General features: G+C 42.3%; 1 protein-coding gene across 1 annotated transcript in view; it reads right to left on the reverse strand.

Moving 5' to 3' along the window:
• Positions 1–3404: 3404 nt before the first annotated feature.
• Positions 3405–25796, reverse strand: part of LOC118842253 (zinc finger protein 423-like) — a 147163-nt gene continuing 124771 nt past the window's right edge. Inside the window, exon 3 of the mRNA XM_036749844.1 lies at positions 3405–3628. Within this exon, the coding sequence (XP_036605739.1) occupies positions 3405–3628 (224 nt within the window). The remainder of the gene's footprint in view (positions 3629–25796) is intronic.

Below are 25796 nucleotides of genomic sequence, written 5' to 3' on the forward strand. Positions count from 1 at the left end.
AGTAGGCCTGTGATGATAACAGCCTGTTTAACCAGGGGACACCTGCTGGTGCTGGATCAGTTGCCAAGCACATTACAATACTGACAATCTTTTGCTGGACTATCCTTCTACACAACCATGGTTTGAGGGGAAGCAGCCAGCCTGGAGAAGCAGACCTAGATCTCTAGTTTGGGAGGGCACGGATGTAAATAGCTAGCATTTATACAGGACTTTAAGGTGTGCAAAGGGTTGTACCTACAATCTCGTTTGAAGTAAAGCCTCCTTCTAAAATAAGATTCATTCAGTAAATTTTTACTGAATGTCTACGGAATCTCTCAGCCCTTTGCCAAACCCTTAGAATAGCTTGAATGATCACAGATTTAGAACTCAAAGGGTCCTTAGAGTTTATCTAGCTCAGTCCCCTCATTTTAAATCTGAGTAAACTGAGATCAGAGAGGTTAAGTGATTTGTTCATGGTCATACAACTAATAAGAGTCATTGTCGAACTCAAATCCAGGTTTTCTTGGCTCCAGGGTCAAGTTCTTTTATCCTCTAAATCTTTATCCTTCAGCCTATCTAAAAGAAGGCAGTCATTGGCCAGATGTGAAGGAATCTTCAATTCACTTCAACAAGGTTTTATCTAATACCTACTACGCACAAGACATCCAGCTAGGGCAGTAGGCACAGAAATGTAAAGACAAAATCAAAAATGGCAGCTCCCTTCAAGGGGCTTATAATCTCCTAGGATGGGGAGTGCCAGGAGGGGAAGGTCCCTAGGTTTACAACATTCTTATTGGCTAAACACATGAAAGAAGAAAAAAACAAGTAAAAGCTCACACCTAAGAGCACCTTATTGGTCTAGCTTAGAAAGACCCTGATTGCAGCAGCTAAACAAACACACACACACACACACACACACACACACACACACACACACACACACACACACAAATTTACCCAACCTTTGGAATTTAAGAATCAAAGACCCAAGGGGAAAAATATCTCTGTGCATCTTCTGTCTGTGTCAAAGAAGCTGCTCCCAGACTAGGTTACACCTTTATCGCACTGTAATGAATTTCTAAGGGATCCTATTATGCATGGCAGTTTACCTTACTCTTTTGAGGAATTTCTGCCTCCCTTCCAATACTCTCGAGTTTCAGGGCTATCCTAGCTCCAACGTCCCCATGGAAGTCATTAGTTAAGTCCTATTATAGCCCTCGGAAGAGTATTGGTAGATACTACCTGTATTGATCAAGACAGCTGGGGGTGACACAAACAACGTTACTTTAGATTCGGGGACGAAATCTGAACTCATCAATAAGGTAAACGGCAGCAATGGCTCTGCTAGATTAGCTGGAACAGAAAAAGCTCTGTCTTTCGGTGACACTGACCCAGACTCAAAACAGTTTATCTACCATTTCTCATCTTCAGCAGAGACAACCCCCCGCTGTGGTGCCCCCAAAGCCTGAAAGTCCTTCCCAGGCTTTGTCATATGCCAGTGACAAAGGTCAGGGGGAGAATTAGAGGCAGCTGTGAATTATAGAATTTTTTTTAAAAAAAAGCAGTTTTGCTGCATGCAAAACCTCGAAGTAGGCTAACAAAGTGTTGCCTAATAGAGGTCCTAAAGGGACCTGGTTTAATGAATAGATAAGAATGATTTTTAATTAGGGCATCAATTGCATGGAAGTAAATGAACACTTCCTTAAGGGCAGAACAACAGCTTCTTCTCTTAGCTTAACCAGCTCTACCTTTAATCTTATGTTATTTATTTGGTTATCAGACCCTTTTCTCAAGCAAGGTATACTGAGCCCATAGACCATAGTCCATAGACCCGGCATACTCTGGTTCCAGCACTAACTCTAACTACCTCTGTGATCTTAAGGTTGGATTAACGTTTTTTGTATCATGTACCCCTTTAGCAGTCTGGCATATCCAGACCCCTTCTCAGAAGAGTTTCTTTTAATAACTAAAGGAAATGCTATCAGTTAAACATTAGTGAAAATTCAGATTTTTTTTTCCTACCCAATTACATGGATCTCAGGTTAAGAATCCTTGGGTAAGATGAACTCCAAATTCCCTCCCAGTTCAAAGGGTCTTATGATTGTAAAGGGAAATACCAGCCTAGCTCTTGTATGAATTAACACAAATGAGAAATTATGAGTATGAATTAATGAGGTTTCTTTTCACTGTTATGAAATGAGGACCAGTTGGTCTAGAGTTTAAAAAGGCTTTTGGGGACTCATCTCATTTCCCATCTTTCCCACAGCCACAATGAGGATGCTGGTGCCCAGCCAAGAATATGGAGGGCAGGCATAGGGTCATGTGAGAAAAAGACTGAACAACCCTTGTTCCTCCCACAAAAAACAAAACCAACAGTTGATTTCAAAACCTCAAAGGTAGAACAGGCAGAGTCCAGGATGTAAGAACTTATGAACAGAGAGCATTCTGTCACCAAAACTCCAACCTCTGCAAAAAATGAAGTCAACTTCAGCAGATTAAAATTGACACTGTCTTGTTTAGACTTCATCATTATAATTTGGGCCTTGGCTACAAAGGTGTAGCATCAAATGAATAAGATAGATGCCACGTCAGAGGGCCCTACAATGAGCCGTGGAGGCCAATATGTGCTCTGCAAATCTCCTTCTGCCTCTTAGTGAAGGATCAGGTTCCCATATCCACCAACCTCACTGGGCTGGTTTTGTTGAACCTTATGAAATATCAGTGGTCTCTCAGCTGTGGCATAAAGAAGGAGGGGTGGAAATCAGTCTGAAATTATTTCCTTCAATCTACAGACATACTCAGACTTCTCCAGTTGGGCAGACTAAATAGAGAAAAGAGCCAGAGTCAAAGTCTGTGAAGGCAGCAAACCCACCTCCTGCTTTTCCTACACAGAAAGTGAGGAATGGGGAAGCAATCCTTCAGGAAGCACTCCTTCATTACAATCTTGCATTTAAAAGGCTTATATTTCTGCCTCTCTGTCGAAGAGGACTTCGACAAACTGGCCTGATGCTGCAGGTTAGCTCTTCCATGGAGTTTTCCACACTTAAACAATTTAACTTTGCACTAACAATCCCTTAATTACTCTACTTCCAAAAAGAATTTTGGGAGCAAACTTATGCTTATGCACACTTGTGCGCTCATGCAAGCAAACACACACACACACACACACACACACACACACACACACTCAATGTGCTATGAAGTTCTAGTTTTTTGGTGGGGGGATCAAACCATAATTACTGTCAGCATGCCAACTGAAAAGCTGTTGCTTTTATTTTTAATTTTATTTAAAACGTGAACACAGGCTACCCAAGGCACCACAATAAAATTACATTAACTGTAAAATTACATTATTAATTCTTTAATCTCACTTGAGGCTTCAAGCTGTTGCTATGTCCAATTACCCATCTAACCACCTGTCAGAATCACGGCGCGGGTTTAACATTACCTCCAGGACAACGGTGGGCCCGGTGATCTGTCAGGTCCGCCAGTGACTCGAAGTCCTGCTGACAGTTATCACAGGTGTAAATTGACTCATCCTCCATGTCTTCATCTTCCTCATTTCTCTCCTCTTGGCTCGTCACGCTGTTCCTGTCTTCCAGCGCCCGGCTGCCTTTCGGATCGCTCTCCTGCTCCCCTCCTAGACCACCTGCCAACAGGAAGAATACACTCCACTGTCAGTCGCTGCGGTCTCAGGAAAGGTTTTTAAAAGGAATAGCCCCACATTTATTAAGATACATTTAATTACTTTACCTCCCACTTCCCATTATTCTTGACACCTCTCAGTATATTAATCTATGTGTTTTTTATGTCACGCAGTGCAATAATTCTCAACTGTATTCTTTAATTCTTAGTGTGAATCCTCCAGAGATACTTCCCTATCATCTTTCTTAGCATGTGGATGGCATGTGCATGGTTAGCTCTCAGTTTTGCTGAAACTCGTTAGCATCTCACCACCCCAAACCATATTTTTACTTGCAAACTCAAAAATCACAAGCATCACTACCATTAAGCAACATGCCAAGGTAAAGCCTATCAAATGGAGCCAGCTTCCCCTCCTTAACCAAACACCCCTCCAATGCCACATCATTGCAAGCAGAACACACGTGCCTTCATTTCCCTTATCAAAGTACATCCAAAGCCAAATTACTTTGTCCATGAACAGAGCTAATAGACCCATTTTGCTGTGATGTCACACTTCAAGCTCCTGCACGATACAGGGATGATATTATTCCCTGAAACTAGAATCCAAGTTAGACATGATGACCCAACGTTTCTGGTTTCTGGCCATGAGAGATCACGAATGAAAAAAATTAAAACAATAGCAACCAGTTGCCCAAGAGCCATTAAAAAACAACAACCACAACCTATATCTGGCCATAGCCCTTTGGCTGAAGGATTGCGAAGCAAATGGTTAAGGAAAAAATTAAATATTTGTACAGAAATGTTGCTATTTACAACAGCAAAAGCCTGTTCGATGATTGGCGGGAAGCTAAAGAAATTACAGCACATCGGTGTGGTGGAGGACTAGGTTGCCATAAATAATGTCAAGGATAAGATGGAAAATGTGGGAAATTTGGTATGAAATAAGGCAAAGTGAAAAGGAGAGCTCCAAGAATTGCATGGACAATAAATATGGTTTTTAGTTCCTAACGTGAATATACAATCACAAAGATCACAAGAAGTTATCGTTCCACTCATTTTCCACGGATGCTTGAATGTTGCCGCTTCTTTTTCAATGGGAACGCTGATGAGGGGCAGAATCAAAGAACCAGCTGCCCTACTAGCCGAATGTACAGAATACGAGAACTTGCTCCGAGACCCTGCGTCCTAAGTTAGCAGTTCAACCTACGGATGATGACAATGACAATGATGATGATAAGAGCTAAGATGTATATAGCACTTTAAGATTTGCTAATTAGCACTTTACATCTCATTTTATACAACAACTCTTTGCTATTATCCACTTTTCCAGATAAGGAAATTGATGCCAAAGAAGGTTGAGCACATGAGGAAGGACTCCAGCCCGGGACATCCTGCGTACAAGTTCATTGCACTTCCTCCCATGTCTCCCCAATGGTGATGATGATGATGATGATGATAGGAAAGACAGTGATAATGAATACGAAGATCTTCATCCAAATATCATTTTATACGTTTGCAAATTATTTCACATCTATTATCTCATTTCGTAGACTTGTAGGATCTTGGATACTAAAACTAGATGGAATCTCAAAAGACTGTCCATCTGGGCACCTCCGTCTTGAAAGACGAGATCACAAATGAGATCGCTAAGATCCACTGCTCAACATCACATCATTAGTGCCAGAGTTAGAACAAGATCCTAGGTGTCCTGATTCCTAGACCACTGATTTTTCCATGTCAACTGATCACCATGGGAGCCTGACTAGTTGATTTTTGCTCAATACTTCAATATTTCAAGGATCTTTGATTACGTGAATGTAGGTTCTCCTTCCCCTGACTCTCTATATACCTGAATAGAGTCTTGAATTGCTGTGGCCAAAAGAAAGAAAAAAGCATTACCTGGTGGCCAATCTTCTTTGAACTTCTCTGAGATTTGTAAGGTTAGGCTTCAGATAACAGACACACCATTTGTTCTACCTGAAATCTTTTAAACTTAGCAGGACTTTTCAGAACTTGGGCTTTATTGTCTTAGCCTTTCAAGAACTCAGGGACATCTCTCCTGCCCCTCATGAGGAATCATGGGAGGAAGACTTAGGTAGGAGTTCATATCATATTAGAGACAAAAAGGAACCATCATTGTCTCCCCAGGCCTTGCAAATCAAAATGCACAGTATCCTCTCTATCATTCCCAGATGAATCTTCTTCTGGGCCAGGAATTACCATGATTGGCTTGGATCAAGTGAGAACTCATTGCCGGGGAGGGGCTGTGTGTGAAAGGGCAATGCATGCTGCCTGGTGTCATGTATGTGAAGACATGTTTCAGGCATCATGGAACAGTGAAGGGAGCATCTTTCCCATTAGAACAGAAGTTCTTGATCTGGGGTTCATGGACCCCTAAATGGAGAGATTTCCAGAGGTCTATGAACTTGGATGGGAGAAAAATTGCATCTTTATTTTCACTAACCTCTAACTGAAATTTATAATTCCTTCAATTATTTAAAAATTTTATTCTGAAAAAGGGTCTAGTGGCTTCCCCAGACTATTCAAGGGGTCCAAGACATACAAAAAGGATTAAGACCCTCTTCATTAGATGATCTGGGGCTGATGTCTGGCCCTAACATTTACTATCTGGGTAACCATGGACAAGGAAGGCTCTTTGCTTCTCTAAACCTCAGTTTCTCATTCATAAAATGGGAATAAAACCACCTTTACTATCTGCTCCAGATGTTATGAGAAAAGCTCTTTGTCAAACTTCAGGTGCCAAGGAAATGGAGTTACCCTTAGTGGCAGCCTAATTCTATAGACAGGCATAAGAACACAACTGCTAGACCAAAGGGATAAGTGAGAGCTAGATTAGGAAACAGGAGCTGGGTGGTGCAGTGGATAGAGCACTGCTCCTGGAGACAGGAAGACTCCTATTACTGAGTTCAAATCTAGCCTCAGATACCTACTAGGTGTATGGCCCTGGGCAAGTCACTTAACCCTGTTTGCCTCAGTTTCCTCATCCGTAAGATGAGCTGGAGAAGGAAGTGGCAAACCACTCCAGTATCTTTGCTAAGAAAACCCCAAATAGGGTCTCAAAGAGTCAGACACAACTGAACAACAAAGAGTAAGAAAGGATCATAAGCTTAGCAGTGGAAGAAATCTTAGATATCTAGTTGGAAATTTTGTCCAGCTTCTTTATTTTCCCAGCTCTATACATAAAGAAACCGAGACCCAGAGTGTGGTGACTTGTCCAAGGTCACACAGGTACAAATGGCAGAGTTGGGATTTGAACCTAGGCCCTCTGCTGCCAAATCCAGAGTCATTTCTACCACCGTAGCACAATGCCTCCAGGGTAGATGTGAAAATGCAGTTGATTCAAGATAGCAAACTATAGCCTATAAACACTTCAATTTAGATACATAATGCTAATAGGGTTCTACTCCCATCCACAGAAGACACACACCTCCAAGTCCCTCTCCCCATCTAGACCCCACGAATGCCTATCAGCGCCTATGAAATGCTGCTGCAGCCTTCCACTGGGCACATGTAGCGTAACACACAAGTGGAACAGGACTCCAGCCATAAAAATCAATGTTTCCATTTGTGGTCTATCATAACATCTCTCTCCCTGCCAATTAGGTGATGTACAATTCTAAGGTTATTTTATCATCAGAACATACCAACCCCTCTGCCATGTAGAACTTCCACTAAAAGCTAGGCAAGTACATCCACCTCAAGAAATCTGATCAGTTGCCATCACAATAGCAAGGAATATAAGGCAAGGTAATAAGAAATATCATTCCTGAGTCCTTCGATATTATCAGTCACCTCACAACTATGGTTATGTAGTAAAGTGCCCGTCTCTGAAATTCCAAGTTTACAGTCTCTTCCTTTAATAAAAAATAAATGTATCTTGGGGAAGGGTATGGGGTGCGACTATAATTCTGACTTCATTGACTACTCTGCCTCACCCTATAATAAGTTACATTCAGGGCTGCCCTGTTTCTGCTTTACTTAACACCTAATTTAATCAACATATTTAAATTAGCCCTTTTATTCTTGGATGGTTATTGGCACCACTTTCTACACTCATCTAATCCGATACTGGAGCCGCAATCCTTACGATGCATTTGATCTCTTTAAATCCAGCACATCCTGTCGAGCTGATAGTTAATAAATCAGAGTGTCAATTCACTGGTTTTATATGGCAAAAGCCCATAAAGTGGTCCAAGAATATAAATCCATTTTAAAGAACTGTCACCTATTCCCTGGGCTCTCTGCTAATGGGAATCAACATGGTCTGCTAGAATGGGGTGGAGGCAAAGGGCTGAAAGTGTCCAGTGTGGAAAGGTATAGGGCCTCGTCTCAAGTCACCCAGGAGTCTGTTGAGAGACAGATGGTCCAAATTTCAGCTGGCTCCTTTAATAAGTAAAATCAGCCAAAATGTACTGTTAAAAATTCAACTAGGAGTTTGTTTAACCATACTTCTTTCCCACAAGGGAGGATTCTATTGGGGAGAGAAGAACACACAGGGAAATTGGTGTGATTTTTTTTAAATATTTTTTAATAAAATTCTTTCACAAACACTTTTTCCTGGCATAGTAAGGTGAGCATATTGAATATAATTTAACCTTTTACTAATGATTCTGAGTTACTCATATAAACATTTACAGCTGTAAATGCTGACAGTGTAAGACACAGATGGCTGAAGGGGAACTAATCCTAAGAGACCCTATCACAGCTACATATTTATTTCTTTTTTTTTCTAAGAATAAAACATATATACATGCATGTGCATATATATTATTGTTTCCCATAAATGACATTCATAAATTTTATATATGTGTGCAGATAGATTTAAATGAAACAAAAAATATCTCACTAGAAATAGAAGGTGCCAATACTTCATCATTCCGCCCACCTCCAGTGTTCTCTCCTACCTCAACCTCAAATGATGGCCCCCAGAAGTCAATGGACAAATAAAACATCTCCCCCTGCCTACCCTCCCAAAAAGGACATTGAGATTTGGAAACTTCAAGAACACATTACTGTCTTCTTTCCAACCTATACTTCTTTGGCTCAGAACAAAGAAAGTTCTAATAGTTAGGTAATAGATGGGAAAGACTTTGATTAGAAGGTGGTACTTGAATTGAGCCTTGAATGATGCTAGACAGAGGTGAAGAACGAATTCATTCCAGGCATGGCAGACAGCCTACACGAAAGCACAAAGACAGGAAATGGAATGTCATCTGTGAGAAACAATAAACAGGCAAATCTGGCTGCAATGTAGAGCATGAAGGGGAGTAATGTATGAAAAACCTGGAAAGGTAGGTTGCAGCCAGATTGTGAAGGGTTTCAAATGCCAAATAGAGGACTCTGTATTTTATCCCAAAGGCAATAGGGAGCCACTGGAGTGTTTTGAGCAACGGAGTGACTTAGTCAAACCTCTGCTTTAGGACAATCATTTTGGCAGCTGCATGGAAGATGAGATGGAGAGGGCAGACCAGGAGGCTACTGTGATACTCCAAATGAGAAGGGATGAGGAATTGAACTAGAGTATCAGCTGTGTGAGCAGAAAGAAAGAACAGATGCAAGAACTACATTGTGGAGGTACAATCAATGAGACTCAGCAACTCGCAGACATGAAGATGAGAGACAGGGAAAAGTGGAAGATGATGCTGAGATTTGGGAACTAGGTGACTAGTGGTACTCTCAGCAAAAGGTTGTTCAATAAGACAGTTTAAAGAGGGGTGGGTAAAAGAAGTTCTCTTTTGAACGCGATAAGTTTGAGATGACTATGGGATATCCATTTGGAAATGCCCAATAGGCTTTCAGTGATGCTGTTAGAGAAGAGGAAAGAGGGAAAGAGAATAGGCTAGATGTATAGAGATGAGAATCATTTGTACATAGATGATAACTGAACACGTGGGAACTGATGAGATCACCATGAGAGAGAATGTAGGGAGAGAAGTGAGAAGGGCCCAGAACAAAGCTTTGGGGTTAATCCATAGTTGGGGACAGGATCATGGATGATGAACCAGCAAATGAGGCTGAGGAGAGCCAGACAGGTAGAAAAAGCAAGACAGAGCAGTGTCCTGAAAATCCAGAGAGAACAGGGAGTATCCAACAGAATACAGTGATCGACAGCATCAAATGCTGCTGAGATCATGGAGTGTGAGGACCATGGAGCATGAGAAAAAGACACCTGGAATTGGCAGCTTGTGCCTGAGAGGGAAGTTTCTGTTACCTCGTGTCAGAATGGCTGGAGCAGAGGTAGATGGTCACCCCACCCTGGTCTCCAAAACCTGGCTCCAGCTGCAGGAACTGGTCCTAGCCATAATGAGAGAGATCATCCATACTGAATTATATACTACTACCTCTGAACCTTGATACTGGCCAAGGTAAATTGGAGAATGGCAGAATCAGAAAACATAGCAGAATCCCAGTTGATCTGGTCTTCCTGCATAACCCTGGCCCTAAGCCTATCTCTGGTTCCTGAGTCCTTTCCTGAGTCCTGCCTCATGTTTCCAGTATGGTGACCCCTGGTATTTTTGCTATCCTTCGGTATCCTGAAATGGCATCAGACCCCGATGTACTCTCTGGTTTCCTGGAAGGGAAACTTGTAGCTTGACAATACCCAGGGGCCAGGCTGTGACAGCTGTCAGGAAAGAAGGGCAGGCAGAAAAATAGTCAGCAGAACTTAGTCCTCAGGTGTTTGACCCGTCAGTCAGTCAGTCAATCAAAAGCATTTCTTAAACACCTACTCTGTGCCACAGTACTGTAGTGAGTGCTAGAATACAAAGAAAAGCCAAAGACAGTCCCTGCTCTCAAGGAACTCCCAGAACGCGACTAGAGCCAGGAGTTAACAGGAAGGAAAGACGTCACAAGAAGCAGTGACACATTAGATGGGAAGTCAGGATGTGTTCTGATCTGGTCTGTACCATACCTATTTGCCGTTTTGGGTGAGGTCTTTTCCCGTTTTGGACCCAAGTTTTCCCATCTGTGAAAATTAGAGGACCAAATTATATGACAGAATCGGAAAAAATCTTAGAACTAAAAGAAGCCTCAAAGGTTATCTCCTCTGATGACTCTGTGATCAGAAATTTTCTCTATAATGTCTATGACAAAGAGTCATTAAACCTCTGCTCAGGGATGGGGAATGACAGGAAAACCACCACCTTCCAATGGAAGTCACTTCCACTTTGGGGAAGCTCATGTTATTAGGAAATTAGGAAGTTTTCCCTTTCATTGATCTTTCCAGCTCTATTATCTATGTTTATACATCATAATTCTAGACTGATTCTGAAATATTTCACCCCCTATTATCTCTCACAGTCTTTTTTCTTCTCTTTCCCTGTCTCCAACCACCCACCTCCAAAATCACCTTCTAGAGATTTTCTTGGGGACACTTAACTGAGAGCCTGTGCAAAAGAGTAAACTAGGACTTTCTTCCTTATCAATTAATCCATTAATAAACATTTATAAATTATCTTCTGTGTATAGGAGCTATGGATATGAAACTACAATGGTTTCTGCCTTCAAAGACCTTGTAAGTTGTTGTTAATGCTCAATTATAACATATGAAATCTCATTTCAAAGCATCATTTGGTTATAACACGAGTAGGACTGTATCCCACATGCATCAAGTGCCTATGGTACTATATAGAATATCTCCCTTATTGTTCCACATGAGAGGGTTTTAACACACTCATGACATCACCACCCAGCTAAGCAGCTAGGTGTCACAGTGGAGAGGGTACCAGACCTGGAATCGGTAAGACTTGAATTCAAATTCGGTCTCAGACATTAATTATGTGATCCTGGGCAAGTCACTTAATCACTGTCTGCCTCAGTTTCTTCAACTGTAAATGGGCATCATAATAGTACCTACCTCCTAGAGTTGCTATGAGAATCAAATGAGATAATATTTGTAAAGCGCCTACCACACAGTGGGTGCTTAGCAAACACAGTAGATGCTTGCTTCCTACTCTTTCCTTCCTCTAATGGGTAATGGAAACTTGCCCTCTACCCACTGTGCCCAGTATCAGAGCTATAACTAACAGCAGTTGTACTTGGGGCAAACCTGAGGGTTGGAGAGGAAAAGGAAGCATGCCGTTCTAATGGAAGGGTAGAGATGCCAGTATGGTAAAGCAAAAGCAATGCTGAGAAGGAAGCAACAGTGTTCAACTCAAATAGAAATTCTATGAAGAACTGGGTGGTAGCTATTAGTAGCATTATCACCCCCACTTTACAGATGAAGTCACTGAGATTCAAAATAAGTGATTTTCCCCATGATCACACAGATGGTAAGTTTTAGAGGTGAGATTTGAACCCAGGATTCATCTGACTCCAAGTCTAATATTCTTTTTAATATATTATACCTTTAATGGAGAAATTGGGGGGGGGGGAACTATATAAAAAGAACTGAGGAAGTTGCAATGGTGAGATAGTTCATAAGTTAAATGTATGTATAGAAGTACTAATGGGCAGCTAAATGGTGTAGTGGATAGTCAGGAAGACCTGAGTTCAAATTCAGCCTCAGTTTTGTGACCCTGGGCAAGTCACTTAACCCTTTTTGCCTCAGTTTCCTCATCTGTAAAATGAGCTGGAGAAGGATACTCCAGTGTCTTTGCCAAGAAAATTCCAAATGGGGTCACAAAGATTGGATATGACTGAACAACAACAAATGGGAGCTCTTAGTATTTTTGTCTAATAGAAATCCTTCTAACCACACCTCCTTTCTATAGCCCTCTCCAGTCACGGCCCAGAATCAATGACACTCACTCCCCACAAAGTATAGAACCCCAGGGCATCTTTGGGAGAGGAGTAACCTTGGCTAAAAGAAAGGAAATTTGGGAGGAGTGAAGGGGAAAGAAGTCAGGTGTGTAATTCTTGCCTTTTATTTGAAAACCATAGATTTTTTTCCACACTTGAACACTCATAACTACCTTTTGCTTTTATCAAACTGATTAAATCCCAGAGCTACACCAAATGGAATCAATTTAGCAAACACACTTATTTCAAGACACCCAGACTAAAGCAGAGCCAGAGGCAGTTTAGAGAGAAAGCCTGGCTTTGGAAGGGAAGAGATCAGAGTCTGCATGTGTATATAGATAGAACAACAGACTATTTCCTCATTTGTAAAATGAAAAGTTGAGCTAGATGGCCTCAGAGGTCCCTTCCAGCTCTAGTTCTGGGATACTATGACTAACAAAACAATTATCACAGGTGACTCTCTATCCTAAGTCACCTGCAGGGACCACCAGAGAAGGCAGGATTGATGACCAAAAAAATCCCCCCAAAACCACCAAACCCAAATCCAGGACCCAACTTTGAAGAGATTTTTAAAATCCCATCTCCTAAAGGGTTAAAGGAGTAAGTATTAAGGGACCTTGTGGGCAATAAGGAAACGAACTCTCTTTCTATGAAGACAACGTATAAAATAGAGAGAACAGAAGAGCCCAAGCAGACTTCAGGCAAATTAATAGGAGCCAAAGACTGTGAGCAAGAAATTTCCCACCTTCTAAATTAGATTTCTCCAATTCACCCATTCAAGGCTGATGGGATTCTCTCATTGCTCAGGCCGGCAAACAGAGGAGAGAGGAGTATACCTACTAAGCAGCTCTTTAAATTCTTGGCATGAGTGCCCCAGACAGTATTTTCCTCAGTAAGAACCAAATTAAAAAAGGGGACACCCAGCTGACTTCGTTACCAGCATGGGGTATTTCCAGGGAGAAGCGGGCAGAGATGGAATTCTCAGAGCCCAGAGGGGACGCATCTTCATGTAACTGGGGCAAAGTCTGGTCCCGTCTTCCTCCCTGCCAGTCCCCTCACACACCATCTTCTCTTAGGGCTCAGTAGGGTACCATGTGCCATTCCCCAGATCAGGACATAACAGATTCACACCCAGGTCACTAGTTCATGAGGGTAAAGTAAATATGCCTCAATGCTACCCAGTAGAAAGTAAACATCCATCCTTTTCAAATCCTTGTCCATCCTCTTCTCTGATTCCAATCTAGCCCTCTACTACATTCCACGCTAAGTGGCAAAGGAATGAGGACAAATGCTATTCAATAAGCAAGGGCTCACAGGATTTACAACTAGATAATATCTCAAAGATCATCTAGTCCAACATTTCCATTTCACAAAGAAACAAACTGAAGCCCAGAGAGAGAAAAGGGAATTGATTTAAAGTAACTTGAAGGGAAGGGAGAAAACTGGAACAGAGTAAGCAAAGAGGGTGAATATTCTCATTTTGTTTAATTCGTGTAGGAGATGGTAAGTAGACCAGTCTGGTTGGGACAGAAGGTTTATGTATGAGAATGCTGGGAAAAGATTAGGGAGGTAGGTCAGGACCTCATTATGGAGAGCTCTGAATGCCAGGCTAAGGCATTCCAACACTTCACAAGACAGCTAGCCATTATCCATCGACCAAGTCAAACACAGACAAGAGTCCAATTTAGCAGAACACCACTCCAATGAGCAGGACCACTTGATAAACAATGAATTCCAGGCAAGCTCAGAGCTAGGAACAAGAGCAAGGGTTCAGCACTGAGAGGACCACAGATTAACACTGAAACACTGTTACCAGGCAACACAGGGGTACACTGGCATAACAAGACAGAAACTGTGTGAAAAAAGTCAACCCAAGGTAGCCAATTGAGTTGATAGTGAATTATTGAAATAAGGGAGATTGCAAATTAATTCTACACACACATATATAATAGCTTTTCTCAGTTTATAGACAGACTCAGAATCAAGGCTTCTGATCCATGCACTGGGGTCCTGAACAGCAACTCCATAAGGCACTGAAGGAAAAAATAGCGCTTGACCACTAAAAACAACTAAATCTTCCCAGGGAATATGCCATCTTTTGATTTGGGCTATACCTATATACACTAAGCACTGAAGGAAAGGCCAGATGTTTATAAAAAATTTTTCCCTGGAGCATTTTTTAAAATTGAGAATATTTGGCCATCCTAACAGCCCAAACATATCTTACACATTTCCACTGGCAGCACATTCCCATGGGATATGGTTGGAGGAAACGTTCTCACAAAGCACTGATATCCTGTCCACCCCAAGTCAAACACTGGTTTCAGCCACAACTGTGTTCCCACTTGGGACACGCTTGTGAGAAAAGGAGTTGTCTTTAACCAACCAGTACTATTAGACCTGGTCAGATAGACCTAAACAAAACGTTTGCCAGAGTAGAAGTGGATTCAAAGGAAAGAAGTTGCTGTGGCTTGGTCTATATGCTTGCCAGAAAACATTAGACACTCTAGCTAAATCTCCACACTCTGAAAATGTGCTTTGTTCCAGCCTCAGATTTAGAATTTCGGTTATTATTTATCTTAAGGTTTAAATATTTGCAGTACAATCCATAAAGGTAACATTTTACCCTCATAACCTAAATGATCCGGTTGACCAGTGATATCAAACTCAAATAGAAACAGAGGTCACTAAACCCTACTAACACCTAAGGATCCCTGTGGACTGCATATTGACTTAGAAAACCAAATGTTAACGTTATCTATGTCCTACTGTACTTTTATTTATTTTGTTAAATTCTTCCCAATTACATTTTAATCTGGTTCAGAGGGCAAGAGCAGCATGTTTGACATCTCTGCCCTAGACAATAAGGCTGTCATCATATCGCATAATTTGTGAACCCCATTGTACTTCCCATTTAAAAGAAGAAACTTTAAGCAAGTTGTCCTGGAAGCCTCCTGCCTTCCCATTCACCTGGACCAAATTCCAAGTCCACCATTAACAAGCAATCAAATCAGTGCATCCAAACACTGCCTCATGAACTGGGAGGCTGCACCCCACTGTCATTGTCCCCCCCAAGCCCCCTCTCTATAATTCTGTGTTCCTATTGTTGGCACCCCCCAGGGTCTGGTCAGCCTGACTTGAAACCTCGAAGTCATCTGCAACTCCTCCCCTTCTTCCTCACCTCGAACATCCAACCAGTAACCAAGTCCTGACAATTCAATCTCCATAATATCTCTTCTATCTATCCCTCCATCTCCATTCCCACTGCAGTCACCCTAATTCAGGACCTTCTCTCTCTCCCCTAGATTACTGAAATTGGATCCTGACTGGTTTTCTTGCCTCCATTCTATTTCCTCTCCAATCCATCCTCCACAACACTATCCAAATAGTTTTCCTAATGTACCATTCTGTCATGTCACACCTATGCTCAAAAATACTTGGTGACTACCAAATGAAGTATAAACTCCTGACTTGACATGAAAGGTCACAATCCAGTTCCAGTCCACCTGTCCACATTTATCTCATCTCACTTACCTTCCAGCCAAACCAAACTTCTCAATCCACCTGATTCTCATGTTGCCCTTTCTCATATTTGTGCCTTTGTGGACAACATTCCCTGCATCTAGAATGGACTCTCCTATCCCTGACTGTGGAAGTCTATCCCTTTACTGGAGGGAAGGAGAAGGGAATAAGCATATATTAAGCACCTACTAGGTGCCAGGCACACATTAAGCCCTTTACAAACACTATCTCATTTGATCATCACAACAGTGCTATTGTTAGCCCCACATAACAACTGCGAAAAACTAAAGCAAACAGAAATTAAGTGACACGCCCAGCGGGTCAAACCCCGAGTAAGTGACTGAGCCAGATTTGGATTCAGGTCTTCCTCACTCCACGACGAGCACTCTATCCACCTTGTCACCTAGCTGTCTCTAGGTCCCTCTCCATGAAGAATTCCCTGAACCCTTGGGTAAAAAACTAGCTATTTCACTTTCCTCAGATTTCTCCTTGCCCTTTGTTTAGACTTCTGCTTTGTACCTAAGATTTATTTATGTACATGTTTTTCTCTAATTGAGAGCAATCCCTGTCTCTGAGAGCCTGAAACTTTTCCTTGCATACAGCATGTACTTAATAATTACTTATTAAATGAACAGATGAACCATTGCTTTTCTGCACTTGAGAGCAATGTAGAAGTCATATCTATCTCTGTCTTTGCAGAATCTGAAACATTTCCTTGCACATTTCCTTGCATACAGCAGGTGCTTAATAACTGCTTGTTAAATGAACAATTGTTTTTCTGCACTTGAGAGCAATGTAAACGCCTCATCTCTCTCTGTCTCTGCAAAGCCTGAGGTATTTCCATATACACAATAGGTGCTTAATAATTGCTTGTTAAGTGAATGGATGAACAATATAGACAGACTGAAAGCATATGATCTGGAACTGACTAAAAGGACATAGGAAAGGGCTTAACTTTTAAGCTCACTGGTTCAATTCATTCTAATTCGAAGAATATTTGTTAAGCACCTACTATTTGCACTGTGCTGGGATCTAATACTAGGGATCCTAACACTAGGGATATAATAATGAAAGGAAAATAGTTCCAGACCTCAAAGAGTTCACATTCTACTGAGGAGAAACATGTTTACTGAAAAATAAAATATACACAATAATTCATTGGGGAGGGGGAAAACCAGCAACTGGGGGAAATGAAGAAAAGCCTCATATATCAGGTGACACATGAACTAAGTCTTAAATAGAGAGAGAGATTCTCAGTCACAAAACCGCTCAAGACAGTGGGTCAGGAGTCACACAAAAACCCTGACAGAGCCCTTGCTCAAATATGTGGTGCAGAAACGGGCTAAGTATCTAGCAACATGAAATCAGACGTAGAAGACTGTAACCGGATTGCAGCTTCCACTCCAGACAGGCGCAAAGCTCAGTGGACTATCCCCACCCAGAAACTCTCCCCCCATACACACACAGACACAAGTTCAAGTACCCATAACACATCTGCATACATGTCTGTTGAGGGAGTCAAAGGAACCTTCTTCGCATGTAGATAAAGGAAACAGGCCAGATCTCTGCAGGTTTCACTTTCATTGGCGGCCTGATTCACCTATTCCCATCCCCATCCCAGATGGCTGAAATAGGGCCCTATACCAGGTGACCTCTCAAAGTTCCTGCTGCCAGGCCTGGCATTATATGCCCATTTCACATTGTCAGCTTCCTCAAGGGCAAGGACCACATCCAGCCTCCTGGTTCTAAATTCATTCTATCATAGCATCCCTGCTCCTGACCAAAAAGAAAGAAAAGGGGGCAATGTGTGGGAGGAGAGGGAGGGAGAAGGGGAGGGGGGGAGAAGAGAGAGAGAGACAGAGGGAGAGAGCGCTCATGAGAGAGATCTTAAAGAAGAGAGAGAAAGGAAAACCAAAGAAGAAAAAGAGAGGGAGACCAAAGCAGGAGGGGAGAGAGAGGGAGACAGAGAGACAGAGACAGAGAGAGAGAGAGACAGAGACAGAGAGGCAGAGAGAGAGAGAGATTGAGAGAGAGATCATGAGAGAGAGAGAGATTGAGAGAGACAGAGAGAGAGAGAGAGAGAGAGAGAGAGAAAGAATCCTAATACAAAAAAAAATTATTTGGTCCAGCATGTAGTTAATGGTGTTGGCTTCCCAAGCCTTACAACTTAATAAAATTGATCTCGCTGCAGCACTGTAATGAAGAACAGTAGGATAAAGCTACCCTCGAACCATGAAAATTGTATAGTGTTACCTCCTTGTGACCTCCTAAGGCTGTGGCCATTCCACCCTCTCCAAGCTGTCCTTTGTCTAATCTGACAGCAGCCTGGATAGAGGAGATGGCAGACAGGGAAGCAGGTCTGGGGGAGAGTTGCAGGTTTGGGGGGTTTTTGCTGGTTTTTTTTTTCTTCCCAGTGTAAAAAGGACAGAAGGGGAGGGATGCTTGGAACCCTGGAATGCTTTCCCCACACAATAAATCATGCTAACCAAGATGCATGCAGAGTCCCTCTCCTCCTAATTGCACCCCAGACCTGCAGTACAGGAGGAGAGGGAGGTCATTAGGAATGCAAATGACCAGTGACTAATGTGGCTGAGCCCAGGGAAGAGAAAGGAAGAGATACTCACTGTATTCCCCAGTAGCCTATGTTTCCAAGGGCCCCCAAACTTAAGAGGCAGCCAGGCTCTGATCACTTGAATTATTGTTAGTCTATTCTGTTTAAGTCAGGAACAAAAGAAGGACAAGATGGCATGAACCACAGTGGGGCAGGGCACCTAGGCAAACCAAACCCCCAGCTTTCCAGCTTGCCTGGGAGCACAGGAATCACAGAGGCTTTAGCTCCTTTCATGTACACCTCAGTGGCTTCCCTGAGCAGCTGTCCTGGTATAGCATTCCTTGTCAGAGGCCTAATTCAAAGATGCACCCTCTCCCCCCCCCCACCACTTCTCTTCTCCCAGTCGCTGAGAGGGAACCAGGGGGAAATTTGCCACCTTTCCCTCCAGCCACTGCATTTCCCATGAATGGGGAGATTGTGGAAAACCTTTAAAAATTAACAAGATCCTAGGGCATGGAGAAAGACTGGTAAATGGCTGTATTTCGGGGAATACTGAAGTGGTGTCTCGAGAAAAGAAAGCATGTCTGATGGAGTGTTTTTCACCATTTTGTTACTACTATGGGAGAAGCAAAATGGTAACTCATCGGGCTTCCAGGAATAAGGCCCAGCTCAAATATCGCATGCACAGCCTGGTAAGGGAAAAAGAAAGGCCCTCCTCTAACTCATCCACACTCCAAGAATTAATAAATTAATACAAAGAGAATAACTTCACCGTCCACTACAAGGATAAAACAAACTTCATATCTCCTCTCTCTCTCTCTCTCTCTCTCTCTCTCTCTCTCTCTCTCTCTCTATCTCTCTCTCTCTCTTTCTCTCTCCCTCTCTGTCTCTCTCACTCTCTCTCCTCCCAAAAAATGTTTGGGTTACAGGGTTTTTTGGTCCAATAATTAGATTATGGAGCCCCAAAACTTTGGTTTAGGAGTCAGAAGTCAAGACAGAGATAACAATCACTAAGCCCATCAGACTGTCACACCAAGAGTTCTCTGTGGGGCAGTCCAGTAGTATGAAGTCAGCAATCCCCGCCTGCTAGTTCCATATCTTCTAGATTGTTCTGGATTTGAATGGACAGCCACCCGTAGACTCAAATGGCCTGGTTTGAATCCTCTCCATTTCCCATCAGCTTTTGTGCGACACACTCCAGGATAGAAAGAAAAAAAAAGAAAAAGAAAAGAAAAAAGGAAAAGAAAACCTTCTCTGCTCACTCACCAAGATGCATTTATAACCAGTGATGAGTACACAGCAGAGAACCGGAAAAGGGAAGAGTGGTTAAGATTAAGTAGAGATCAGTGGCCAAGTGTGCAAATAGGAGAGAAACTACTGTCACCTCCCTTCCCCAAACCCTGGGCTCTGTGCTGGTCCCTCTGCTTGGCCAGGCCTAGATGTATGCAGTGCACACACACATACATCTTGAAACCTTTGCTTCCTTGAATTACAACCTGCTTGGGATGTCCTTTAGTCAACATGAAGCAAAACCCTTTTATTAAACGCTGCTAATTTTTTTTATTGATCACACTGTGAGTGATTTCATTTTCCATTACAGCAAACATCTCCTATTGGGGGAGGGGGAGGCTCTAGGATTAAGTTTCTTACTCAGTCTCAAGCAACATGTCAGTTTTAATCAGTTTTTGGTCCCATAATTGCTCAAAAATTAGAAAGCAGTTTCTTTGTGTCAGTCACTGTTGCTTCCCACCCCCATCTCCCTTTCAAAGTTTCCTTGTGGAAAGGTTATTAAACTTGGAATAAATATACATGCAGAAAGTGCCAAAGAAATTCCGCCCTGTCTCTAACCAATTTTAGCATTAGCTTTTATAATTTTTTTAGGTTGATTTTTCACAGAAAGACTGCTCATAATTATTGCTCGTGCTCTCCCAAAACACTTATGTTACTAAAGTGTGAAATGTCTTCTAACACAAAGACAGATCTCTGGGAAGTAATTACAGAAATGCATTCAGGGGCAATAACACTATATTAACTGTCAGTGGCATACATCTTCTGAAAAGGCACTTGTTATGAAGGAGTTATTTGTGTAGCCGTTGGCGACGGCATCGCGGGCAAGCAAAGACTGAAAGAATACATTAAACGCCGAAACATCAGCTCCCTCATCAAGGGTCAAATTATGTTTAAATCATTACCTTGAAGTCAAGCAAACTCTTACCTGACTGTCTATTGTAAAGACATTTCTGAGACACGCTCCAGCCGAATGTGGTCTCCCTGTATGCGCTATGGTGCAATTACCCGGAGTCTCTAAAGAATTCTGCCAGGAGAGCTTGTCACAATAGGGAGAGCCGAGGATGCAGGGTGTCTATTAAACGCTAACTCATGTCACCAAACAGAATTTTCAAGAATTATAAATTGCAAAATTGCCTCCTGGCTGACCCCCACACATTAAGAGGATCCCGGAGCATTATGGATCATAGCTCAAGGATGGGCATCAAAGGCAGGCACCAGAGGAAAGGGTTTCTCTGCTAGGTTGCCTTTTGAATTGAGCTGAACTGAGGGGGGTGAAACAGATCCGCCTCTTCCTCTCCACAATCACCCCTGCCCCACACAGTCTGCTTGGGGCTGAATACCCCAGCAACCATCATCTTGAGTTCCATCCAGTGACATCTCTGGCAGTCAAATGCCATAAAACAGAAGCTGTCTAGGAATGTGTGTCATAGAGAATTAATGAAGGAAAGAAAGCATGGAGGAAGTACAAAGAAGGCTCCCAAGTGCTAGGCTAGTTTTCACAAATGGAACTTCTATTTCTCCATCTCTGAAATGGGTCTAGCCACACTAACCATCATGTTGTGAGGGTTTCCAAGTATAAAGGAATTGTAATAAACTGCTGTCTTCAACTCCCCCTCTGAATGCTCTTATTTCCAAAGAGAGCTTAGCACTTTCTAAGATCTCTCTAGAAGGATAAAAGGGGGGTGTCTTAACATATTGACAATCAAAGAACTCATTTGCCCTGGGAAATACCAGCTAGAAAGACCCTAGAAGCAACTCTGACAGAATCATTTCATAGCTCTCTTCTCGCCTGCAGGACCTAAGAGCACGTCTCAGTGGTAAGGAGAGACTTCCAGTTCAGCTCTATAAGTGGAAGGTGGACTTACAAAGCCCATCTCTGGAGGAGAGCAGCTTAATTTACAGGTGCCAGTGAAATGTCCTGAGACAAGGTTGGGATGCAGACAGAGAAAGAAAGGGCAGAACTGGCCAGGAGAGGATTTGGAGCCAGCAACAAGTTGAGTCCCAAAGAGTTAGTTACGGCTTGGAAGGGTCAGGTGGCTATTCACAAATTATGAGGGTCATAGCTCAGTCTAAGGAATCACATAAGGCATGACAGGCAGTGGGGGTGCAATGGGAAGTATGTTGGGGGGTGGGAATAGATGATCTTCAAGGTACCTTTCAGCCCTTAATCTGTTATCTTATGAACTAAAGTAGTTAACAGTGGTCCAAGCAAGAGAGGCTTGGGAGGATGAAGGGCAGTGTTAGCATTACTCAACAAGTCAGAAATAGGAGCCCTGATGCAGAAACTGGCTGGAACTCTACCCTGTCCTCTGCTCTCAACTGTATACCAGTGAGCCAGCGCTTACAGGTATGTGTTTGCAGCCTGGGTAGCATGGATCCCACCTGTTCCCTGATTGAGGCGGGGGTTGATTATAAGCCTTCCAGTGGCTTCTAAAAAGACCGTAATATGATCAGATGAATCTCAGCTTCCAACACCACTGCTGAAAAGCAGGGTTTCCCAAGTTATATAGGGATGGATGGCTGGTATTGTCATATCCTACAACTATTAAATGTTCTACAGAGTGGAGGTGTACAATAAACATTAAGAAACAGTAACAATTGAAATAAGTGAAGTGCTTCTAGACTTTTTTTGTCTCATAGACTGCCTTCAGCAGTCTGGTGAAGCCCATGGAGGCTTTCTCAGAATAATGTTTTTAAATGCATAAGATAAAAAACAAAGGATTACAAGGGAAACTAATTATATTGAACAAAAATGTAATTTTTTCCCATCCAAGATCATCTATCCATAAACCCCTTGGGGGTCCATGGGACACAGGTTAAGAACCCTGTTCTAGACTAGACCTTGATAATTTATAAACTCCAAAACATTTCTCTGAAATCTTCAAGTTGGAAAGTTTATTTTATATAAAAACACACGACTTCTCTCTCCTCTCTCTTTGTCTCTATCTCTGACCCTTCCCTACCCTCTCTCTGTTTCTTTGTCTGTCTATCTGTCTCTCTCCCCCACCCTCCCTCCCTCCCTCCCAACCCAACTCCCTGACTCCCACCCCTTGGCCACCAGTCTCACAGTCAGGAAGACCTGGGTTCAAGTCCATATTCAAACACATACAACTCTGGGCAAGTGACAATTTTCAAGGCCTCATGCAACTCTCTAAAATGAAACATTTGAGAGCAAGTGGTGGCCTTCTTTATTAAAGAGAGTTCTCTCAAGAGACCATAATCCCCATCCTACCAACCTCACAAAGTTATTGGAAGGAAATTGCTTTGCAAACCTTAAAGTATCACAGAAATGTGAGTTCTTATAACAGATGTTTTTAACAAATGGGTATCCAGAAATAAGTCCAATGACAAGGGGGTTCACAAATTTAGGAGTCAGACCATTCCATTCTTGAATATCTCCAGTTAGAAAGTTCAACCGAGTCAAACTCTGCCTCCCTCTAACCTCCACCCACTGATTTCAGCTCTGCCTTCCATAACATGACACTCTGAATGTTCTCCCTCTTCTACATGATAACTTTTAGAATATTTAAGGACATGTTTCTTCCTCAGACTTTTCTTCCTCAGGTTTTATCCACCGTGATTTAAACCATTCCTTTCATAACATGCCCTACAAACCATTCTAGTCTTCCTCACCCTAGAGCAGACATACGTGTACTTGCAGTGTGCATCCCAAACCATGGTATCCACAAATGAACCCACTGTTCCAGATGTGGCCTGGCCACAACAGAGTATAGTGAGCTAACTACTCCTTGTGATCAGAAGTTATACTGATGTTACATTTGGCTATTACAGAATCAAGGAAACTCAAAAATTGGGAGGGACCTTAGAGGTCATCTAGTCCAATCTATATGTGAACAGGAACCATCTCTACATGTGGTCATGTAGTCTCCACTGGAACACTGCACCAATGATAAGAAACCCACTGTTTCCTGAGCTAGCCAATTCCACTTTTGGACAGCTCTAGTTACTAGGAAGTGTTTCCTCATGTAGAAGTAAGAAATCTGCTTCTCTGCTCCTCCCACCTGATGTTCCTAGTCCGCATCCTTGTGCAGGAATCCCTACGTGCCCATACTTAAGTACCCTGCTCTGGCACCTCTGGCTCTTCCATGGGTGATGGAGGTGACTTACCATGTTGTAGGGTAACCAAGGGAAAAACCAGAGGCAGGCATTTCCTCAGTCCAACTACTTTGCCAGTAGTAGCAGCAACAATTTTAGTGAGCATTAAAAAGTAATTCACTATTGATTGGCATAAACAAGTCTTACAAATCTGGCAGAGTGACCCAACAGCCTACACAGTAAATGCTGCCATTTGGAGCAAAGGCTTACAAAATCTGAAAGCTCTCATAGCCATACAGTGTCAGAGATGCCTTGGGGCATCACACTGCACACTGGAGAGGAGGGTGCAGCTTCACTCATGCAAGGCCTAAGCTATCTGACACCTGATAATTAGCCCAGAGTGAAATGCACAGCTCGCAAACACTCACCTTCCCCAGGTGATGCACATGCACAGTTATCTGCCTTTTCTGAGTTTTGACTACACAGACACTCCATAGGAGCCCAACTGGTCCAAGCTAACTCCATGTCTGCTAGTTTCTTCAGGCTGAGTGATTAGTTTTGCCCTGGCCTACCTTGAAAACTACAGCAGTCTAGAACTATATGTCCCCTATTTTCCTTCCAGAGTTGGGCTTAGTACAGTATAACTTAAGATCATAAAAGAACCACAGCCAGGCAGAGTTAGAAGGAACCTCTTGTAGTCATTCGATGCAACCTGCTCATTACACAGATGATAACACTGAGGCCTAGAGAGAGGAAATGATTTGTGCAAGGTCATATGCTAAGTGGCAAAGCCAGATGAGAAACCAGGCCTCCCTACTACCAGCATAACTATCTTTCCACTGCATGAGATCCAATGGCTATTCCAAGGACCTGACTAAATGCTTTTCTTATGCTGGAATTTTATATGTAGTACTAAATAATTCAAAAATTAAAAATAACAAACAAGAGATCTCTGCTGTCAGAGCTGGTAAATCTTTTTGTCGTGCAGATTTTCACTATAATGGCACTTGTTATAATGGGATTTTTACCTCACTGATCTGAAATTTATAATAATTAAGATAGTATGGACTGAAATTTACTCTGATCCTATCTGGGGATGAGGGGAGCCTTACTAAGCAAATAAAAAGTGTAAACAAGAAAGGGGGCAGAATGTTTTTCCTACTTGAGAGAACAAGCTATTTTGAAGCACTTTAGAAGCACTCATTTCTAAACAGGCAATTAATATGTTAATTAAGTCATTCTTACCTGTTCATTAAAGCAGGTCCCCTAAGGACCTTTACTTGGCAATGGGATCCTAGGATTTAGAGCAGAAAAGGACCTTAGAGATAATCTAGTCCAACCCATTAGCTCTCTGGAAGAGGAAACTGATGTCTTCCCAAAAAGCTGAAGTGACTTATCTAAGGTCACATAGGTAGGAAGTAGCAGAAATGGAATTTGAAACCAGGTCCTCTAACTCTTTTCACAACATCACATTCCACTACAGAAATGCTTTATGGGAAATACTATCTCCTAACGTCCAAGTATATAAGAAAGTGGCCTTTTCAAAGTAAGTCCTCTAATTAAGGTTTCTCATTACTCAGACTTGCCCACCTCCCATTAAGTCTAAATATGTATATCAGAAGCAACACTGGGTAATGGAAAGAATTTTGAACTTGGGAGTTCAGAAAGACCTAGGTCTAAATCCCACATCCGCCATGTACAGGGCTGTGTGAAGATGGACAAGGAATTTATCCTCTCTTGGCCTCTGTAAAATGGGGATAATAGTCTCCAGAGTACCTCTCTCCAAGGATTGTTGCAAAGCTGAAATGAGACAATGTGTATAAAATGTTACAAATCTCTCTTATTATAATCTGCAACTCTTAGTTTGCCTAACGGAGATGGAGAACAAGCCTACATTGACGGCACTTTCAGGTAGAATCTAAAAGTAATCCCTGGCTCCCTTCCACGAGCACACATCTAATGGAAAAAATGACTTGAGGAGCTCTCTTTAGGA

Source organism: Trichosurus vulpecula, chromosome 3 (genome assembly GCF_011100635.1).
Source record: "Trichosurus vulpecula isolate mTriVul1 chromosome 3, mTriVul1.pri, whole genome shotgun sequence".
Classification (NCBI taxonomy): Eukaryota; Metazoa; Chordata; class Mammalia; order Diprotodontia; family Phalangeridae; genus Trichosurus; species Trichosurus vulpecula.